Raw genomic sequence first — 22,091 nt, 5'->3', positions numbered from 1 at the left:
CTTTTGGTCCTGCACCGCACATGATCAAGTTTATAGACAAGCAGACAGAGGATGAGGAGAGACGAATCAGACCAGGCTTTCGCTGGCTGAACTGGGCTGAGAGATCTTTTTTGGAGGGAAGGCGCATTTTTTACCTCATTCTAATGTGTACTATGAAAGGAAAAACACATGGCAATTTTTAGACGCAAATGCAAATAATGTTGAACAATATTTCTAGCCGTGAGTGATGCATGTGTGGTGTGTCTGTGAATAATGATGAAGCCAATGTCAGGGGTGCCCTTTAATTCCCGGGGCATCCGGAACATCATGCCCCTGTTATCATTGTTTCAAGTTGAAGGCCTCCAAGTTGATAACAGCGCAGGCGAGGTCCGTCCTCGTCCTTAGCATATCCTAAGTCATGAGAGAGGTCATCGTATAATTGATAGAAAATCATTAGAATATTACCCAGCTTTATGATAGTCCTTGATATTTTTATGCTAATATCATCATAAAGTAAAGGGCACTTTGCCTCGTGCACGTCGTTCGTCGCATATTAGCTGCTGTGTTAGGTACTCCGTACCTAATTAGGTGACCTCCATTGCTCATGGAGGTTGCATCTTAGCGCAGTGCTGAATCCACCAACGACTGGGCCGTCGATTCACTGAAGCCTGGAGTATAATACTAGGTTTCTCATGCTCTTGATGATCTTCAACCTGGAAATGCCTGCAATTTTGCAGCAGAAATGCCCCCCAATTTTCTTAGCGAGGCAGCGTCGGGTGCCTGAGCGACCCCTGTTTAATGGGCGAGCCGACATTGATGTCAGTGGCCAATCAGTGCAGCCAATGACGCCCCCGACGGGCTTTTAGCGGGAGGCCCCTGGAAATCCCATGCAACAGTCGAGCCATCACCGCCAGAATCAATCGTCGACGCTCGAATGCGAACCTCGACTTTCCAACCACGCACGTGAAGAGGGCATCTCGACGACGCTGAAATTGAAGACGACCTGACTCTACTTTTCTATCGCCCTTCATCGACCGACAAATACCTTCCTCAACCATCCGGCAAGGCATTCGCAGCCATGGAACTCGACGCCCTCCAGGCCCGCGTCAGCGAGAACGTCGACAAGGCCCTCGTCTACTTCCACAAGGTGCCCGGCTCTGCCGTCCTCACCCGCTACATCCAGTCGAGCTACCAGAACGACCCCGTGCGATCCGCCATTGAGCTGGTGCTGCTGCTCTACTTTATCCGCTACCTCCTGTCGCCTTCCTACTCGACGCGCAAGGAGAACTTTGTCAAGCTCAGGGAGGATGTAAGAAAGATGCGATACACGATATAAGGGGCTGCTTGCTAATTTGCGGTAGGAAATCGAGGAGCTGATTGATGAGTGGACTCCTGAGCCTCTTGTCGCTGAGCAGACGTCGTTCGAAGTGGCTGAGAGCGAACGACTTCCTGTTCTCGTTGGGTGAGCATCACCTCCTATCGGCCATCATGATCCAGTACTCGATGCTAATACGTACATACAGTCCTACAGGCCCCAAGTCTAAGCTCTCCAACGGCCGAACCGTGACCAACCTTGCCTCGTACAACTTCTACAACTTCAACGCCAACGATCAGATCAAGGAGAAGGCCATTCAGGTCCTGCGCACCTACGGAGTCGGCCCCTGCGGACCCCCCCAGTTCTACGGCACCCAGGACGTCCACATGAAGACCGAGGCCGACATCGCCGCCTACCTGGGCACTGAGGGCTGCATCGTCTACGCCCAGGCTTTCAGCACCATCTCGAGTGTCATCCCTTCCTTCTGCAAGCGTGGCGACGTCATCATCGCTGACCGCAACGTCAACTTTTCCATCCGCAAGGGTCTGGAGTCGTCGCGAAGCAACATCCGCTGGTATGAGCACAACGACATGGATGATCTGGAGCGTGCCATGCAGGCTGTTGTTAAGGAGCAGGCCAAGGCTAAGAAGCTCACTCGCCGCTTTGTTGTTACTGAGGGTCTGTTTGAGTTGTCTGGTGACTCTATCGATCTGCCTCGTCTGGTTGAGCTCAAGGAGAAGCACAAGTTCCGTGTCATTCTCGACGAGACCTGGTCTTTTGGTGTTCTTGGACGCACTGGCCGTGGTATCACTGAGGACCAGAACGTGGATCCTCAGCAGGTTGACATGATTATTGGCTCTCTCGCTGGTCCTCTCTGCGCTGGTGGTGGTTTCTGTGCCGGCCCCAAGGATGTTGTTGAGCATCAGCGCATCACCTCTTCTTCTTATACCTTCTCCGCTGCCCTCCCTGCCATGCTGGCCGTCACCGCCAGTGAGACGCTGAACCTGCTTCAGTCCAACCCTGATATCCTGACCCAGTGTCGTGAGAACATCAAGGCCATGAAGGCGCAGCTGGACCCCCGCAGCGACTGGGTTGTCTGCAACAGTGCCCCCGAGAACCCCGTCATGCTTGTTACCCTTAAGCCCGAGGTTGTGGCTGCCCGCAAGCTGGAGCTCGAGGATCAGGAGCGTATCCTGCTTGACTGCGTGGAAGAGGTATGTCCCTTTGTTTGTAAGATCTGACAGATGTATACTAACCGAGATGTAGTCCCTCGCCAACGGTGTCATGATCACGAGGACCAAGACTCAGCCATTCTCGCATGCCATCAAGCCCAAGGACGGTGCGTGGTATGCCCAGCCCGCTCTGAGAATCTGCATCACGTCGGCGCTGTCCAAGAAGGACATTGAGAAGGCTGGTGTGACTATCCGACATGCCATCACCAAGGTTATGACCCGCAAGACCAGCAACAAGGCTGCCTAGACTCGAAAGCAATGAACCATATCACGACGCTTTAGAGGGATGTTACACCCGAGAAGTGATTGGCAATTCTTTGGGTTACGCTGATGGACGCACCAAGCTGAGCCAGGCCCCCGCAAGGGAGGGTGGCTGGGCGGCTTGTATATAGACAAAAGACGGGACTATGGGTTCATGTGTATCTAGTGGCTGGAAGCCATGCGAGAAAGTAATGATTAATAGATGCGGCCCTGTGAGGCGGCATTGAATGAGTATGATGTTGTACGTTGGCCTTGGTGTCTTGGATGAGCTGATGTGTTGTGACAAGAGTTGGAACCTCACGATTCCTACTGTTGAACTGTCCAGCCATTATGTATACATTGATGAACGTCCTCTTCCATCTCCATTCTATTCATTAGCAGAGACTGCCTTGTTTTTGCTCAGAGTATTTGCGACTTCATTGTCCCTCCGTGCCCTGGGCTTGGCTCTAGTTTTCTGTTCCTGAACACCGAAGCGGCCATTCACGCACTCAGCTCCCCATTCCTCGCTATGTGCCCGGTCCACGTAGCTCAAATACTTTTCATTGTACTGGCTGTGATGTCTGTTCAAAATATGAGGCATGTAGTAAAGCAAATTAGACCAGGTATTTGCCGCCTTCCATATCGCCCCTGAATCCTGTCCACCACCTGTGCCCAAGCTAGATGTCCATCAAGTCAACCCCTACTTCCGGAGCTGCGTCTTCTTGTCACCCTCATCATCCTCTTCGCTGGAGGATTCTCCATCCTCATCGTCGTCACCGTCGTCATCATCCTCAGAATCCTCCTCATCGCCACCTTCGTCGCTGCTGCCCTCTGACTCTTGGGCTTCATCTGAATCATCCACAGAGGAGTCAGAATCTTCGGCGGAGTCCGAGCTGCGTGCCTTGTCCACGTCGTCCTGGTCGCCGTGCGACTTTCTGAGGCCAAAGTCCTTTTGGTCGTCCAGGTTGAACTTGGTCCTGTTGCCATGCCTCTGAATCTATAATCAGCACGAGCCCGAGTCACGAGGGAAGCATAAATGCTCATGTCGAAAAGGGGAGGCGGGATGTCACGCTCAAGAATCGCCGCGCGCTCCTCAGCCTGTTCAGCCCAGATTCGCCTTTTTCTGGCGAGGTTCGCCATGGCCTCATCCCTCAGCGGGTCCCAGTTCTCCCAGCCGAGTAGCTTGAGGATGTCGGGTCTGAATGCAGCGGAAGGCATGGTGGATGTTGCGAGTGGAATTCTGTGAAGGGGGCCTCGTGGACGGAGTATGTCGGCGTTTTCAGATTCGCCAGCGTAGAGCGAAGCGACGTGATCGCGGCTGGCGTGAAGAGCTTAGGGTGTTGGCAAAGGCAGAGAGAAATGTTGAGGGGTGAAGAGGAGGAGAGGTTTGATTTGCATGAGAACGCTTTTAATATCATTCCTCACCCTAAGACTTAGGATCACGGGATATCATCATAAGCTTTATTTTCTTAGTTCCTCAGGTATCGATCATCTTCTCTTCCCCTGTTTAATTCTTCCCTCTTCTTCCTCATTTCTTCTCACGCGGTGATCATCGCCTTCCCTCCATTCTTTCTTCGAACCTCGTTCGCGACGTGGTGATATCGCTCTGAACGAATGGCTCTGGGGCTATGGCTCGGGGTCAGACAGGACGCATCGAGAAGAGGGTTATCCGCATACAAAACGACCGCCAAAAGACGGACATCAAGGGGCATGCCTATGTATGTCTTCTTATCTGTGGTAGTTCATTCCTGATGATTAGCGATGAGCCAGTTGTCATGACGGGCGAACCCCTCCAACACGATCTGAACCCTCCTGTGATTTTCCACAAGCCCGGCAAAACTGATGAGGCTTGGCGCCTCCCGTCACCCAATCATGCCCACCAGGCATATAGGCAAGGATGGACGTCTGCCCATGGCCAACAGAGAGTTTCTCATATGATGGATTAGGCACACACAGCTCTTTCACAGAGTGGCCTACTGGTAGCCTACTTGCAAGCCCGGAGGAGCTTAGAGCCGCCGATGCCGAGATGAAAAAGCGACGTCTAGATGCTCCGACAAGATGGCGAGAGAGGGCAAAAATGAGAGATTCGGCGAAGTATCTCAAGCTAAAGAGAGACGAGAGAGCACTATATCTTCTGAGACACCCAGATGCTCAAAGGAAGGCCGACAAGCGGCTTCGAGAGCGTGCCCTGGCTGCACCGATGCGACGATTGCAACCACGACTTTCCCACGAAGGCCGCCCTCAAGAAGCATCGAGGTGGCCCCAAACATGCAGAGACTGTCCAAAAGAAGCGGTTGGGCGTGGATAAGCCCCCTATCAAGTGTATGGTCTGCGGTAAGACATATGCTCAGCGCCAAAGTCTCTACAAGCACTATAGAGATGGGAACCCGCTTAAGTCAAGTTCAAGGAGAGCGTTGCATTGCGAGGACTGCGGCCAATACTTCCGGTTCAAGTCGACAAGCAGCGTTCTCCCGATCAAGGTAAACGTCAGAATTCTGGTCTTCTACCGCGACGGCTCAAGACCGACAAGATCATTCTGTTCAGGCTATGATGGCAAGCAGGCCAGAGGAACTCAGAGCTGCGAACGCCGACGTCGAGAGGCTCCAAAAAGGTGGCGGGAGAGAGCAAAAGACCCTTTGCTCAGTCTCTTCAAGCCTCTTACCTAAACTTAGAAGAAGAAAGAAGAGAAGAGAAAGCAGATGTATAAACAAGAGTCTAAGAATAAATAAAGTAACCTATGTTATTTAGGTAAGGGGTTACGTTCTGACGTTTGCCTTGATCGGGGAGAACGCTGCAAAGGCCATCATCGTTACTATAGATTAGTCGACTTGAAACGGAAGTATTGGCCGCATGGTTCACAAAGAAATCCCCCCCTCGAACTTGATTTCAGGGGATGTCCGATGGCTCGTAAATGGCGGTATAAGGATTGACTTTGATGCACACCAGGCACTTGATATCGAGGTTTCCCAATCCCGAGCGCACTAATTCAACATTGAGTGCATGCTTTCAAGTACCAATAGGCCTTTTCAGTGCGGCTACAGTGAGTTGTGGCTTCTTTCACGGTACGCTCTCTGACTCGCTTGTCGGCTGTGCGCTGTGCATCTAGGTGCCTTTCTGGATGTCGTCTCTCTTTGACTTCAGATACTTGGCAAAATCTCGATTTCTCGCCCTCTCGCGCCACTTCTTGGGAGGTTGCGTCTAGCCCGCATCTCGGCGTTCGTAGTTCTGAGTTCCTCTGGACTGGCAAGCAGGCCACCAATAGGCTTTCCTGTCAGAGAACTGTGAGTGCACAATCAATCATAGCCTGAAAATAAAGGCCTCATCGGTCTTGAGCCGTCGCACAACGACCACCTTGCCTACATGTCTGGTATGTTAGGTGACGGGAGGCGTTCAGCCTCTCATCGGTCTTGCCAGGCTTGTGGGAAAACACTTACATATCGTGGCTTATTCTTATTTATTCTTAGACGATTCTTTACATATATTCTTCTTCTTCTCTTCTTTCTTCTTCTAAGTTTAGGTAAGAATCTAATAGAGGCTGTGTGGTGGGAACTTGGCCGCACAACTACAAACGTGGGGATAGAAGAGCTGGGATCTGTGGTATCGAACATCGTCGTCTCTAAGCATTGGGAAACAACAGGGCAGGTAATTGCAGAAGACTTGGCACATCACTGTCAAAATGTTACATCATACAGCCAATTCATCCTCGGTAATCGAGTGGGTGATTCAGTTCTCACTGTACCTTGCAGCTCTAGTCATGACTCTCCCTTGCCAAGCACCTCCAGTCCACACTCACCTCTCAACATCTGCAGTCCAGCAGCTTGGCACAACCCAAGTTTGTTTGTGTTCTGCAGAAAAAGAAATCGGATCAAGTAGGGGGAGACGGAAAAAGAAAGATTACTTGTTATGCGGGTTGAGACACCCAGCTGACAACTGTTAGGTCTCAGATTGTGCATTCCTTGGGGAGATTGCGAGGCTTGGGCTGCACTCGGTGACAACAAAAGAGGCGTTCCATTCCAGGCGCGTACGGCTACGCAAGATATGGTCTTGTCCTCTTCGTCTGAGGATCTGGGCCTTTTTGCTTCCGGATGAAAAGGTGATGATGGTGCTTGAGGAGGGGCGAATGAGGTTATTAGACTGCGTGCGGAAGAGATTGGAACTCGATGATTGTGGGCCAAGGGGAGGTGGAAAAGAAAGTTTATATATAAGAAGATGAAGCTGAAGTTCGAAAAATAGAAGAAATGCTTTGTTGACAAGCGCCTCTCCCCATCCTGCACCGCGACAGTCAAGCCAAGTCGACTCAGCCTGGAGTTGAGCTGGAGTCTTGCCCGACACGTGCCCTCCCTTCCTCCCTTACCTCGCACCTAAGAACCACCTCCTCCCCCCTTGCATCTTTTTTCCCTCTTCTCTTCTTCATACTCATTCATTCACTTTTTACCTTGAAATATTTCATCTTTATTGTCCACTTCCTACAGAGCTTTCTCTCTTTTCGCTCTCTTGTCATTCTCTTTCTCCTTCCTTCCTTCGTTCTTGGATAGCGGGTTATTCACTCCCGTCTTCATTACACTCACTCTTTCTATTGCCTCTTCTCTCGTTCACTGTCGTTTTCCTTGGGCCTCTTTTTGTAGCCTGTTCACTCTTTATCTTGACTATTGTACACCTACCTACCTACATCCATTAACATACGACCTATATCTTGGGAATAATGGCTCTGGGACGGTTCTTTACTGCGGCCGTGGCCTTTGCGGCTACTGTTGCTGCGCTGCCTGTTGGTATGTTGATGGGAAAGTTGGAGAGCTGGAGCGAGACTGATAATGACTTTAGGTTTCCATATTGAGGAGCCAGACGTGTAGGTTCTCCTGTTGAGGCTGGACATGTCACTCAAGATACTGACCATGCTCTAGCATCACCACCATTACTCTTACCACCGCTGCTACATACACTCAAACCATCGCTCGTGCCACGTCTACTCCCACTGGCACCGAAAACGGCGGCGGTTATACTCCTCCCAGTCTCCCATCCGGTCCCAAGAACGGCAGCTCCGGCCTCCCTGGCATCTCGTACGCCCCCTATCGTCGCGATCATCAGTGCAAGACCAAGGATCAGGTCAAGAATGATATCGACCGTCTTGGAGGTTCTTACTCGCTCATCCGTATCTACGGCACCGACTGTGACCAGGTGCCCGTCGTCTACTCTTGCGCCAAGGAGAACAACATGAAGGTGTTCCTCGGCATCTGGGACCTCGACTCTGTTCAAGAGGAGGCCCAGAAGATTATTGACGGCGTCGACGGCGACTGGTCCATAGTTAGCACCATCAGCGTTGGAAACGAGCTCGTCAACAAGGGCGAGGCTAGCCCGGAGAAGGTCCTCGGCGCCGTTAAGCAGGCCCGTCAGATCCTCCGTGCCGCCGGATACGAAGGCCCTGTTGTCACCGTCGATACCTTTGTTGCTGCCGGTGCGAACCCCGAGCTCTGCGCTGAGAGTGACTACTGCGCTATCAACGCCCACGCCTTCTTCGACCCTACCATCTCTGCGGACGAGGCTGGTGTCTGGCTCTCCAAGACCATCGACGACCTCAAGGCCAAGCTGCCCAAGGACCAGAGGATCGTCGTCTGCGAGAGTGGCTGGCCCGTCAAGGGTAAAGCCAATGGACTGGCTGTCCCCGGTCTGGCCGAGCAGAAGCTGGCCATTTCGGCCATAGAAGAGGCCTTTGCCGGCCACATGGAGGACCTTATTCTCTTCTCTGCCTTCAACGACCCCTGGAAGAAGGAGGAGGCCTGGTCCTTCAACGCGGAGCCATACTGGGGCATCGACGGCGCTGTTTCGTCGTCCGACTAGTTGAGGTTTCGATGATGTTTTTGTCCGTTTACACGATTTTTTCCTCCACGCTCACGTCTTTTCTTCTCTTATGCTCTTTTTTGGATGTTGCTCATCTTATACGATAGTGGATGACTTTGGGCACCCTCCATCGTATGGCAGGACTGTACGCGCCTGATATGTCGCCAGGGGGGATGGGAATTGACGTTGGACGTTCAGCTACAGGAGAAACGAAAAAGAAGGAGAGGTTTACAGTAACGAGGCACTCGAAAATTAGTGGCTGGACTTGGGCTTGGACTGTTGACGTGCTGTTCCCATCCCCTTTGGCTGTTGTTTTTTGAGGGGGTTGAAAAGAATATCGTCTTGTATTATACTTGAATGAATTGAATGGATCAGGATTATGCACTTTTAAATTATATGCATCCCTTATATTTTGGCTCTGGGCATGTTCAGGGGCTAGCTATGTTGATCCGATGCCTGCCATGCCAGAAATGTCAAGTTGAGCAAAGGTTTAGAGATCCTTTATTATTCTTTAGGTAACGGAGTAATCTAAACTTATTAAGATGGTACCCTAAGGCAAGATAGGACAGATGGGTGTTGGAGTAAACGACTGAGTAGAATATCCTCGTACATGATTCACGAGTAACAGCATTTGTGCTTCACGCACTCATCTATGCAAGTATAGCTTCAAGCTCAAGGTGGATCAGCCATGTAGAGAATCTGGTGATATATAACTCGACGCTATCAAGCTGAGTAGAGCATCCATCATCAGACATCATCATCATTTCGAATCCTCGTTAATCCACCACCCACCCTACCCAGTCATCACCATGCTAGGATCAACACCTAAACATGATCCCCAAGAAAATGCCTTTGTCCTCCACAAAAGGTTTCGTTTTCATCAGCCTCAAAGAGACCTAGCGGTGTCATATACATGATCTGGAAGGATTGTTGAACATTGTAAAAAGTTGGTTCCCTGCTATGGCATTGGCCAAGACAATGCCTCGAGATATGCACCAAGAGCACTAATCGCGAGACCACGTCTCTTGCCAACATCTCGCCTAGATGTGCTTCCTATTTCAGAAGACACCTAGACGAGCCGCTTAGCCGGTCCAAAGTTCATCCAGAAACTGGTCAAGCTCGATGACACGAAATCGAGAGCCGACGCCCTCCTCCTTCCGCAGGCCGCTCCAGGCAGACGAGAGGCTCGACCTCCACGACACCACCTCAACGTTCCAGCCCATTTTCAGGGCGCGCTGGGCGTAGGCGAGGAAGCCGTCCGAGTACTTGGCCGGCCGGGCATCCCCGGTGGCCAGGACGAGCGTGCCAGGCTTGTCAAAGTACTGCATGACAGACTCGCCGATCCGGATCTGGAGCGTCTCGTCCACCATGTCCTCGACGTAGCGGGAGCCGTGGCCCTCCACAGTCATGTTCTGCGGACGGCGGCTGCGGAGATCGACCCGGTAACCGAGGTCTTCCAGTTCTTCGATGAAATGGGGTTTCTGTTTGTCGGGATGCATCGAGCACCCAACGTTCAGCCATTCCGCGTGCCGATCACGAACTAGGAGTTTGTGAAAGAACTCGAGATTCATCTGAGGGAGCGGAATGAACCGTACAGACTCTGGGAGAGAATATCTCGCCCTCAAAGCCTTCTGAAAGCCAATAATGATGTTGGACATGTCGATAAAGACATGGATCCCGTTGGAGGCCACCTCTGGGGCTTCCTTGCTTAGCGTCGAGTCAGTGACGTGCTGGTGGACAAGCTTGGTCATAAGAGACTCGTGTTTAACCTCGGCTGACTCTGCGTGGCCGTAGATCTCTGTCGTGGGGCCGTATTTGACATATTGGTAGGTGATGAGGAGGTGCCGGGACTGTTCGGGTTCAATATTGTCGATGACTTCAATCTCAGACTGCGAGGCGTCTCTATGATGAGACTTGTCTTTGGCCTTGGATGCCTTGGTCTTCTTCTTTTTCTGTTTGGCCAAGTTCTCGAGCGGAGATTCGGTCGAGCTTGGGGGTGTGGATGCGGCAGTTGAATATGCCTTGCCCGGCAGTAAATCAGAGTCAGAGCCAGACCCAGTCTCTGAATCAGTGATGGGATCGACCTGGGGCTCGTCTGATGTGACCTGTGGTAGAGCAATCGGCTGAATACTCGAAGATACTTCGACAGGCCGCTTGAGTATAGTGATTGGCGTCGCCTTCAGAGGGGAAGTTGATTGAACATGAGGGGAATCTTTGGGATCCTTGACGCCAAGGCGATGAAAGAGCCGTTGAAAATTCCCAAGGCTAATGGGTCGATCGGGTGGAGGAGATGCCCACAGAGACAGATGTTCCGAGTTCAGTCTCGTAGTAAAGTCTCCGAGTTTGAGCGGGCCTTTTTCATTCGAGGCCATTTGGTCCAGTAGCTTGTTACTACCAGGTGGTTCGTGAGACGGATCGTCTGCTGAAATAGTCGGTGAGGATGCCATGGTGATAGTCACAGGCGTATATAGACATATGGGTTGGCTGAACAGCGTGTAACTGGCGCGTCAGGACCCGGAACGTTTCTTGTTGGACGTTCAAGTGGCGTCAAAATGCGATAGACCAGAAATGAATCCTTGAGTAAGATTGTATCTTTCGAAAGGAAATGGATGAATGGCCTGGATGCGTAATTCGCCGCTTCTTTCGTCGACAGATCGAGACCCAAAAGTCAGAGTGCCAGGAATCGAAACAAGGGCTAATGAGCCTTGAAAGCTAGAATACTATGGTAGAAACTCGCCAGATATGATCCTTGCGCGTTATATATCGCCGCTTGGAGATGAGTGATGAATCCAGCGGTTGATTGAATGCGGAGATCGGGCTGACGGAATGGCGCGAGTCAAGCAGAGCAAAACGTGAAATAGCGCAAGAGACAGTGGCTGCGTTAGAACAAGTAGAAAGCAAAGTTCAAAGATGAAAGAAACAAAAAGTATCTCGAAAAAAGACGAGCAAAGGACAGAAACGGTGACAGGAAGAAAAGTCAAGTTAGTGAGTCAAAGATGCCGAAGGGAGGAAGAAACGTCGAGACTGCAGGTGGTGATGCGTTGAGGCTGAGGGTCGGCCTCCAGTGGCGAACAATAGCGGGGGTCCAGCCAATTAGGAAGTATAATCTGCGCCACAATCCCAGAAGGGATCTCGGATCCAACGGCCGCCGGAGGAAGCCACCAAAGGGAGAGAAAGTGGCTGGTGCGTATCTCCTCTGCCACGCGCCACAGAAGCTCAAGGATGCAACAACCATTGTGCATGCAGAGTCACAACGATTACACAGAAAGGAGCATTGACTTGCTTGTCAAATTATACTTCAGCTTCGCATATGATAGCCTTTTCATACTTGGTACGGTATGTAAATAATACGGCACAATATTCCCTATGTCCCCAATTTGCGCTCCCTCATAGATAACCCAGTAAAGTCGAGCCATGCCAGTCTCTAGAGAGTGTATGATATGTATAAGATAGGCTGAGTCCTGCGCATGCTCTTTGCTATTAGGCGCATACACATTTCGGCTGCCAGCCAGGGTAACGTTGAGCTCGAGGTTGACAATGACCTTCCCCAATGCGAGGAGAATCCGTTATGGAGACAAGAGACTCGTGTTCCCACTATAGACAGCATTGTCCGGTCTTTGATCAATAGAATCGAGAATCACGAAGAACTGGTTGTTGCCTTTCGATACTCCTCAGTAGTCAAATAAACTCCGGAAATCAAATCGAGACGAAAAGTCGATATCCTTATCACCTCCGTAGGTCGATGCTCGCACGCGACGATTCGAAACTGGGTCGCACCGAACTGCTGGAGCTTCGTCTCCGTCGTGCTCGCTGCTCGCCAGGGTCTGCAGGGTTGAGACCCGTCGACCTCGCAAACATGTTAAGCACATCTGTCAGCGAGATGACGCCACTCAACCTGCCCGAAAGCCGTGCGCCCGCCATGGCAGAGGCGGGCACTGCAGACGTGGGGACCGGGGATGCTGGTATTGCTGCGGCGACAATGGGCGACGGAGGCGTGGGATTCGCAGGCGCGCTGGGTGCGGGCTGCGCAGCGGGCGGCGGTGGTGCAGCTGTGCTGGTGAATCCCTGAGGTCCCATCAAGGGCGTCGCAGGAGCTGAGGGCGAAGGAGATGCTGACTCTACCACCCACATTCGATGCGATCGGGTAGCGACAAGTTTGGCGACGGTGTGAGCTAGAGTCGAGTAGGGGTTGACATAAAATACGGGGAACACGTCCCGGCCGTGTTCGACGCCTCGCTCGTTCAGAATCACCGAGATAAAGTTCATGCATGACGAGTTGAGCAGGTGAGCATTGGAGCTCTTGGTCAAGTGTCGAACATCCTTGGTCGAGATATTGCCCACCACGTTCAGACCGTTATCAACCACGGCGACACTGGTGAGACCTTCATTGTTCATAAGAGTGAGGGCGTCGGATAAGGGCGAGTCAGAGCTTTCATCCAGTTAGCTGTTGAATCACTATTGCGCAGAAGTGCAACTCACTTGACAGAGACAATCTCCTTTGTACCAATGCCTAGATCCCGGAGCATAACAGGGTAGAGCCGGTCAATCGAGGCAAAGTTAACGCCCTCATTCCAGAAAAACTCGACGATCCGTAGCTGACTTGCAATGCCCACGACATCACCGTTAGGCGCTGTCACCAACAGGCGGTGAATACCGCTGCCGAGGATCTGGATGGCCTGAGCGAGGTTCTCACTGCCAGGCAGCGTGACCAGCGATTCCTTGCGGAACAGGGGCATGACGTCTCGAAGGGGAATTTCACCACCTTGTTGGGCCTTGGATAGAATCGAGTTAAATATTTCGACCTGGTCCTCCTCGGGTTTGGCGAGTCCGACGACGACGAGCAGGTAATAATTGAGATCAGTGTAGTCGAAGGTGGATGTGGCGGTTTGGGTGGAAGCATCCTCGCGGACCAGAACGACATTGGTGGTGCTCTTAAGGAGGAGCTATTAAACCTACAGTTAGCATGATGGAACTGAAGGTCATGGCGTTGCGATTGCTGCAACATCTTTTGGGGCGCGTTGGAGAGCTTACCTTGGTAGCTTCTTCGATGCTGTTGTCGAGCTCCACCCACTTGACGTCCTCGGGCGACACAAGCTCCCCGACCGCGATATCGCGCCAGTCACGACCAGCGAATTTCGGATTCGCATGCTTGTTTCCGGCGGGAGGGTGATTGAGAAGCTCCTGAAGGGCTGCCTGTGTAAAGGATGGATGGCGCTGGGAGCGGGGTGAAGATGGCGCATTGCGCAGGTTCTCGGCGAAGCTCTGGCGATGGGCGGACTTGGCCGCGCTCTGGCCAGAGCCAGCGGATATGGATACGGATGGAGATCGTTGGGAGAAGGAGGGAGGTTTATGGGAAGCCGACGAGTTGGACACAGCGCTGTTGAGGCTGGTTGAGCTGGTCGCGCGGGCGTCCTTGAGCTCTCGAGGGCCGGAGCTTGTTGATGGAGGGTCCATGATGAAAGAGGTTATGTTTAGTCCTTTCGATGGATGGGCTGATAGGTATGAGATCGGTAAATTGATTGATGGTTTGGAGAGAAGGTCGATACAGCTGGCGAAGGCAACGAAGCTGGACTGGAATCAGGTAATATATGATAAGGTGATGGAGGCTTTGAGTCGCGACGACTGACAATGGGCAGATGGCTGATGGTAGGTATGGGATGGCGTGGGCAAGGGAACAAGAGGGACTGGACTGGAGACGGCGGGGCAAGACGGGGCGCGAGAAGGAGGGGCTGAGCTCCGATGAATGCGATGCACCAGAATTCAAGATCTGAACAAGAGTCACAGGCCAGGGGTCAGGATAGGTTCAAAAGTCAGAAGGACGACTGCCAAGGGAGGAGGTTGACTGAGCGGCGGATGAAGTGGAATGGTTATTGCAGCGGAGGTTGGTCTGGAAACAGGCGAGGGGCACGAGGTTACAATCCAAAGTGATGACTGGGCGGGGGGCCTTTTGCATGATGACATAGCCATGGGATTGGTGGAGTGCCCCGCGATGGATGGGTGAGAGCATCCATGTCCACAGAGGTTGGGCTAGGAAATCAACGGTAGATATGCCGAAAAATAAATCAATGCTGGAATTGCCAGAAATGTGACACCAGATCGCCCATCGCCAATTATTTCACGATATTGCTGCAAAACGCGGTAGCTATCGACCAGGATTGACGCCCGCATCCGAATGATGCACAGTCAACACCTGAAGATCCATCCCAGAAAGTGCCGTGTCAGGGCAACGCCTCAGTTGATCCGTCGGAGCTTATCACGGATCACTCACAAAGATCGAGACGTCACTGGGCTGGGCGAGCAAAAAGTGCGGGATTGACAAGGAGCCCCCCCTGCTTGTCCACCATCCACAGCCCGTGCCCGAGGCGAGGGTTCCAGCTACAGCCCCGAGTCTGGGACTGGTTCGATGATGGGGAGCGTTGACAGGAAGAAGCCGGGCGCCATGTTTTGATGGAAGGTGTAGGCGTTGGCATGGCTTATCTACAACGAACCAAGTTGCATGGATGAGGGCTTCACGAGACATTGCACCAATGCACGATTGCGAACCCTATCTGGCATGCACTTGTCAACGCTCCTCAGCCTTGCGTGCGCGTACTTTGACGTGGGCGACTGACAGTTGTGGAGGTGATGGATCATGGACAGATGGGACCGGAGCGGAGGATTACGCACGGAAGACTGGTTATCGACAATCTATAGCAGTGAATGTTCCTCAGCGCTACAAATATAGGATGTACTGCTAACATTCATTAACCATGCATGCTATCAGGGGCACAAGCAATGCATAACTGGTGTTTCGTCACGATATTCCCATACCTTCTAGCTCGCACTAACAGATGAATCGAACCACCTTGCCGGTCATGTGCCACAGTAGGATAGGGACCATTAAACCGCTTTTACCCAACGAAGCCTAGAAATTCATAGTACTGATATTCAAAACTATGCTGATTTGTTTACTTGTAACTCTTTTATGCTTGGATATCCAATGGCAGTGTGTATGAGGTGGTTGTTCGTGACGGTGGACCACTAACAGAATTGCTAATAAATTTGTAGGCATAATGATAGTACACACACCTTAGTAGTGAGGTGGGGCGATTCTGGGTTGGAAAAACGCCTCCTACCCAACTCGAGCTGTCAAAGGGAGAGAAAAAAACTTGGCCAATTATTTCTTGGTCCCCAAGAGCTCTTGTACGATGTGCTCTTCGCCCATTGGCCACACGTTTGGTGTTGTGGTCGTCATTCTCTACCACTGGCTGCCCATCCAACGAAAAGATGCAAATCCTGCATCAACCGCGGCGGTCACTTTCGAAATATTGGCAACCTGGGAGTCTTCACTCACTCGAGTCTTTGACGTGCTGGCACATCTATCCATCAACCTGGAACTCAAAGAAACCATAGCACCGAGTCCGTGCCTATCGATAGCGATCCATGATAAAAGAAAAAGGCGACCATGCCCACCAGGTGGTCCCTTGAGAATTATTTGCACTAACGACTGGCCAACGTCTCCGCCTTTGTTTTTTTTTCTTTGGGCTGTTGTTCAAACACAGGTACCTCCCCCGCAGAAATAGCAGGCGCGGTACTTGGCCACGACCCTCGACCTTGGGCTCCCCCTCCCCCACCCTGCTCTCGCTCCATCCATCCCTCCTCTTCACTTTCTTTCCCACCACCTCCCACATCTTGGGAATCTTCGGAATTAGACTCTCTCTCGTCCTGTAACAGCGACGCGTAAAGGCCCGCGCCCAGCAACGGCTCGCTCCTTGGTCACCTCTTTCCTTGCATTTTTCTCTTCATCATTCTCGTCCTCCCCCACCGACCGACTGAATCCCACCTCCGTCGCTCTCGTCGTCTGCTGGTGGACATCACCATCAGCAACCCTCCACAAACATGTCTCTGCTCCCTCCGGACGTCCACGCAGAGCTTTCACAGCTCCTGCAGGCTCTGCAGTCCTCGGACAACAGCATACGATCCCAGGCTGAAGAGCACCTGCAGAACAACTGGACTGCGACCCGCCCCGAGGTCCTGTTGATGGGCCTCGCTGAGCAGATCCAAGCTGCGGGCGACAATGCGACCCGTTCCTTTGCCGCTGTCATTTTCCGCCGAATCTCTTCAAAGACCCGAAAGATCGAATCTGGCGACAACGTGGACCTTTTCCTGTCCCTGGCCAAGGACCAGGCGGCAGTCATCCGCCAGAAGCTTCTCGAGACCCTCGCCGCCGAATCTGAGCGTCTCGTTCGCAATAAGATCAGCGATGCTGTCGCCGAGGTTGCCAGGCAATACACTGAGACTGGTAAGCATTCGTCCACCTTGAAATTTTCACCCATCCATTGTGCGCCGCTCTGGCTAACATCAAGACAACAGGCGAGGTCTGGCCCGAGTTGCTAGGCGCCCTCTTCCAGCTTAGCCAAGCTCCCGAGCCCGAAAAGCGAGAAAACGCCTTCCGAGTCTTTGCTACTACTCCCGCTATTATCGAGAAGCAGCATGAGGAGGCTGTTCTTCAGGCTTTCCAGAAGGGCTTCAAGGACGAGGCCGTCATGGTACACTACATCCTGCGGGGCAATTTCTTTGTCCCTCTACCTACATGTCATAGCGCTGCTAACCACGGCTGCAGGTCCGTCTGGCGGCCATGGAGGCCTTTGCCTCTTTCTTCCGCACCATTAACAAGAAGGGCCAGGCCAAGTACTACGCCCTTATCCCTGATGTCCTCAACATTCTACCTCCGATCAAGGAGTCGCAAGACTCCGACGACCTCAGCAAGGCCCTCGTTGCTCTTATCGATCTCGCAGAATCTGCCCCCAAGATGTTCAAGCCTCTTTTCCAAAATCTCGTTCAGTTTAGTATTTCGGTCGTTCAGGACAAGGAGCTGGACAACATCTGCCGTCAAAATGCACTCGAACTCATGGCTACATTTGCCGACTACGCCCCTTCTATCTGCCGGAAGGATCCCTCTTATACCAACGACATGATTACTCAGTGTCTGAGCCTTATGACCGATCTCGGCGAGGACGACGACGATGCGGCTGAGTGGATGGAATCGGATGATGTAAGTGCATACTGTGCATCGACCTAACTTTTCCGTTCAGCACTAACAAGATACTCCAGTTTGATCAGGATGAAAGCGACCAGAACCATGTTGCTGGCGAGCAGACTATGGATCGACTGGCCAACAAGCTTGGAGGCCAGACCATTCTTGCTCCCACTTTCAACTGGCTTCCTCGCATGATGACTTCTATGGCTTGGAGGGATAGACACGCTGCCCTGATGGCCATTTCGGCCATTTCTGAGGGTTGCCGAGACCTCATGATCGGCGAGCTTAGCCAGGTCCTTGACTTGGTGGTCCCCGCGCTCCGAGATCCCCACCCCCGTGTGCGATGGGCTGGCTGCAACGCCCTTGGACAGATGAGCACCGATTTCGCTCCCAAGATGCAGACCGACTACTATGACCGCGTCCTGAAGGCCATCATTCCTGTTCTCGACTCTCCCGAGGGCCGCGTGAAGTCGCACGCCGCCGCTGCTCTCGTCAACTTTTGCGAGGAGGCCGAGAAGAACATCCTGGAGCCTTACCTGGATGACCTGCTGTCACACCTCTTCCAGCTCCTCCAGAATGAGAAGCGATATGTCCAGGAGCAAGCCCTTTCAACCATTGCTACTATCGCCGACGCTGCAGAGGCTGCCTTCTCTAAGTACTACGACACCCTCATGCCCCTGCTCGTCAACGTGCTCCAGAACCAGAGCGAGAAGGAATACCGTCTTTTGAGGGCCAAGGCTATGGAGTGCGCAACTCTGATTGCCCTGGCCGTCGGCAAGGAGCGCCTCGGACAAGATGCTATGACCCTTGTCAACCTCCTTGCCAACATTCAGACCAGCATTACCGATGCCGACGATCCGCAGGCCCAGTATCTTATGCACTGCTGGGGCCGGATGTGCCGCGTTCTCGGGTCCGATTTCCTCCCGTTCCTGCACAATGTCATGCCTCCTCTGCTGGAGCTTGCTGTGGCCAAGGCTGACATCCAGCTTCTGGATGATGATGAGCAGGTTGAGCAGATGCAGAATGAGGAGGGCTGGGAGCTGGTCCCTCTCAAGGGCAAGATGATTGGTATCAAGACAAGCACCATGGACGATAAGCATATGGCTATCGAGCTCTTGGTGGTCTACGCTCAAGTCCTCGAGGCCTCGTTTGCTCCTTATGTCGCTAACATCATGGAGAAGATTGCTCTTCCCGGTCTTGCCTTCTTCTTCCACGACCCCGTCCGTTACATCTCCGCCAAGCTGGTTCCCCAGCTGCTGAGCTCTTACAAGAAGGCCTATGGTCCCCAATCCAACGAGCTCCGTGGGCTCTGGGCTGCTACTGTCGACAAACTTCTCGAGGTTCTTACTGCGGAGCCTGCCATCGACACCCTGGCCGAGATGTACCAGTGCTTCTACGAGTCTGTGGAGGTTCTGGGCAAGGATTGCCTGACCCCCGTCCATCTGGGCCGATTTATTGACTCGGTTCACTCGGCCATTGAGGACTACAAGGACCGTGTTGCTCAGCGTGCTGAGGATAAGGAGGGAGCTACCGCTGACGATGTCGAGGACGAGGCTGAAGATACCTTGATTGCCATCGAGGACGACCAGACCCTCCTGTCTGACATGAACAAGGCTTTCCATGCCATCTTCAAGAATCATGGTGCCGCCTTCCTTCCCGCTTGGGAGCGTCTGATGACGACCTACGAGGGCTTCCTGACCTCCCCCGACCCTACTCAACGCCAGTGGGGACTTTGCATCATGGACGATGTGCTGGAGTATTGCGGCCCGGAGAGTACACGATACGCCAACTACATCACCCAGCCGCTCATTGATGGCTGCCGAGACCCCTCAGCAGCTATCCGCCAGGCCGCAGCCTACGGTATTGGAGTTGCTGCGCACAGAGGTGGAGCCCCCTGGGCTCAGTTCCTTGGAGGCTCTGTTCCCTTCCTGTTCCAGGTCACCCAGGTGGCAGATGCCCGAAACGAGGACAATGTGTATGCGACTGAGAATGCTTGCGCAGCCATTGCCAAGATCCTGCACTACAACGCCAGCACTGTCGGTGATGTCCAGAACGTCATTACTCAATGGGTAGAGACACTACCTGTGACCAACGACGAAGAGGCGGCGCCTTACGCTTATGCTTATCTCGCTGAGCTGATTGACCAGTAAGTTTTCGCATATCAGAACCATCATGTGGTGTTGTGATGGACAAGCTAACCATGTATCAATAGGCAACATCCAGCTGTGATGAACCAGGCTGGCAAGATTTTTGTCTTCATCGCCCAGGCCCTCGAGGCGGAGACTCTCGTGGGACAGACGGCCAACCGTGTGGCTGTGGCAACCAAGGCGCTCCTCACAACAGCCGGCGTTGACCCTACGCCGCTATTGCAACAATTTTCACCCGAGTCTCAGCGGACAATCATGGGTTTCTTCAACTAGTCTGGGAGTGACATGAAGCCCCGTTTCCGGGACCGTCACGACATGGGGTGGACTCTGTTTCCACGGAGTTATCACTTCACGGCATGATGCACAAGGGTCAAAAAGCAAGCATATGATGAGGAGCGTGCAAGTTTATGAGGAACATGTAGTTCTGTTTCCAGATGATACCAAAAGCTACCACGAAACGCCCGCCAGCAGGCAAGTAGCCCAGTTCGCTACGAAGCCTCGACGGCGACACGAGTATTGTGTAGATGCTCGGAAGTTTGTGGACTGTTGACTGAAGGGTGGAGGTTGTCATGCCCTATGGAGAGGCCGCGAGGCTAGAGCGTTTGTCATGCCAGGGTCACGCAGCAAGCTGCTAGGGCTTGGGAGTGAATAAGAAGAGGGATAGAAGACGTCGGTGTTGGCGTCGAGGCAAAATAAGGGGGCATTTTGATTAGGTAGGATATATACTTAACACCACCTGGCGCCTTTAATTCAAAGCTAGAGTTATCTTGTTCAAGACGAAAGCATCGTGTCGTGCTCAGTGCTACAGGGTCAAGACCTATGAGTATTACAAGTAGATTTGTCTAAATCATCCTAAGGTAAGATAATGTTTTAAGTATCTCTTCCTAATTTTTCTATATTTTTATTATTATCCTTAGAGCATGCTATGCCGGAAAACCTGCCATATCCATAATGAAATTGTCTGCGATGGGAGGCCGACGGCTTGGACGTTCGTGTCGATTATGAGGTGAAGTCTTCGAAGACCTGCTCGATGATATCCACACGCTGTCTGCCAGTGCACGCCTTGATTGGCAGTGGAGAGGTGTAGGGAAACGAGGTTATTCAAGGTGCAAAATCGGCGGATTGCCATAGATGTGACAAGAGAAATTGCTTTCACCATGAGGTGCTGGACCTTGGGAAGATGTTGGATCAGGGTGGATTCAAGGAGTTGTCTGAATTGCATTGCTCAATGAGTATGAAGCCCCTCGATATCTAGCTCAAGCACAGTGATGTTGGGCGAGAGCCTGAGGGCTTGAAAGATAAGGCCCGGTAGTGCAGACCCCTCGAGAAGCTCTGCTTCTGCATCACCAAGTAGTCGACCCATAATAGCGATGCAAATATGACAGTGAATCACTGTACCTTGGTGTGCTGAGAAAACACAGTATATCTAGCAAGCGAGAGAGCGGATGTTTGCTTGCGGTGCGAGTTATCTCTTTTGGTCGTGAATCACTCCTCATCGATAGGTTTGGTGTTTTTTGTCCTCGACTAACACAGGGTATGCTACTGGTACATGGAGTATGACGTCAGGGCTCACCCCTGGAGCCTTCAGTTCGGGAGGCTGAAGATGCCGAGGGATAGGTGGAATGAGTGTCTTTGTGTCTGAGACGCGGGACGGGTAAGGCCAGTTGAGATGACAGATTCATGGTTTCCTAGATTTCTAATATTGTTGGTTTGACATGTGTCGAGAACAGGGTTGACAAGGATATAGCTGTTTAAGCGAGAACAGAATCCAGGAATATGTCCTGGTTTCTCACATTTCAGGATTCTTGCATTCTGCTTCCCAAGGGCACAGCTTACAGGCCAGGTAATCGAACGATTGTAGATCAGGCACACGGCGTCGCCCGCAGATCCAAGCCATGAGACAGCATAGTCGCAACAAGAAGCCCCAGACGAGGCAAGGCGAGATGGGATTCACATGCCATGTCTCACCTTTGCAAGTCGAGATTGTCTCAGGCCTTCCCTTGTTTACAAGACAGCTGTCAGTTTCAGGCTTAAGATAGAGAGAGGCATGGAGGAAGAATCCCGCAAGGTTTCGGGCCTGGTGAGTTGAAGCGTTCATTGACTCCTGGTGTGGTTGAAGCGGCTGATTCCTGATGTCTTGGGTTTTCTTTCTCCTTGCGCGATGGGTGTTTTAGCCAGTCACTTGGGCTGCATGTTAATTTCAGAGCCTTTTTCCCTTTCTTTTGACAGTTGCTCTCAAGCCGTCTGAATGCTGTTATCATGATTGGACAGAGTCGTCAATTGGCAGAGCTGGAGTCGTTGACTGGCATCCCAAAGATGCATTA

General features: G+C 52.2%; 6 protein-coding genes across 6 annotated transcripts; 3 read left to right on the top strand and 3 right to left on the bottom strand.

Moving 5' to 3' along the window:
• Positions 1-1,057: 1,057 nt before the first annotated feature.
• On the top strand, positions 1,058-2,773 carry NCS57_00544800 (Aminotran-1-2 domain-containing protein; the record flags this gene model as incomplete). The annotated part of the gene is made up of 4 exons (XM_053055367.1): positions 1,058-1,288; positions 1,341-1,441; positions 1,503-2,508; positions 2,561-2,773. 4 exons carry the CDS (start codon positions 1,058-1,060, stop codon positions 2,771-2,773), a joined length of 1,551 nt encoding a protein of 516 aa, XP_052914322.1.
• Positions 2,774-3,466: 693 nt separating this feature from the next.
• Positions 3,467-3,984, bottom strand: NCS57_00544700 (uncharacterized protein; the record flags this gene model as incomplete). Its single annotated transcript, XM_053055366.1, has 2 exons — positions 3,467-3,757; positions 3,790-3,984. 2 exons carry the CDS (start codon positions 3,982-3,984, stop codon positions 3,467-3,469), a joined length of 486 nt encoding a protein of 161 aa, XP_052914321.1.
• A 3,484-nt stretch (positions 3,985-7,468) lies between these two features.
• On the top strand, positions 7,469-8,601 carry NCS57_00544600 (uncharacterized protein; the record flags this gene model as incomplete). Its single annotated transcript, XM_053055365.1, has 3 exons — positions 7,469-7,535; positions 7,588-7,612; positions 7,668-8,601. 3 exons carry the CDS (start codon positions 7,469-7,471, stop codon positions 8,599-8,601), a joined length of 1,026 nt encoding a protein of 341 aa, XP_052914320.1.
• A 1,082-nt stretch (positions 8,602-9,683) lies between these two features.
• On the bottom strand, positions 9,684-11,048 carry NCS57_00544500 (uncharacterized protein; the record flags this gene model as incomplete). The annotated part of the gene is made up of 1 exon (XM_053055364.1): positions 9,684-11,048. The coding sequence occupies one exon, from the start codon at positions 11,046-11,048 to the stop codon at positions 9,684-9,686; it is 1,365 nt and encodes a 454-aa protein (XP_052914319.1).
• Positions 11,049-12,327: 1,279 nt separating this feature from the next.
• On the bottom strand, positions 12,328-14,055 carry NCS57_00544400 (Protein SDS23; the record flags this gene model as incomplete). The annotated part of the gene is made up of 3 exons (XM_053055363.1): positions 12,328-13,030; positions 13,081-13,544; positions 13,633-14,055. The coding sequence occupies 3 exons, from the start codon at positions 14,053-14,055 to the stop codon at positions 12,328-12,330; spliced, it is 1,590 nt and encodes a 529-aa protein (XP_052914318.1).
• A 2,424-nt stretch (positions 14,056-16,479) lies between these two features.
• Positions 16,480-20,040, top strand: NCS57_00544300 (Importin N-terminal domain-containing protein; the record flags this gene model as incomplete). The annotated part of the gene is made up of 5 exons (XM_053055362.1): positions 16,480-16,882; positions 16,954-17,129; positions 17,204-17,635; positions 17,695-19,766; positions 19,833-20,040. 5 exons carry the CDS (start codon positions 16,480-16,482, stop codon positions 20,038-20,040), a joined length of 3,291 nt encoding a protein of 1,096 aa, XP_052914317.1.
• Positions 20,041-22,091: the final 2,051 nt, after the last annotated feature.

Source organism: Fusarium keratoplasticum, chromosome 4, assembly GCF_025433545.1.
Source record: "Fusarium keratoplasticum isolate Fu6.1 chromosome 4, whole genome shotgun sequence".
NCBI classification, from domain to species: domain Eukaryota; kingdom Fungi; phylum Ascomycota; class Sordariomycetes; order Hypocreales; family Nectriaceae; genus Fusarium; species Fusarium keratoplasticum.
This window is presented reverse-complemented; position numbering and strand designations above follow the sequence as displayed.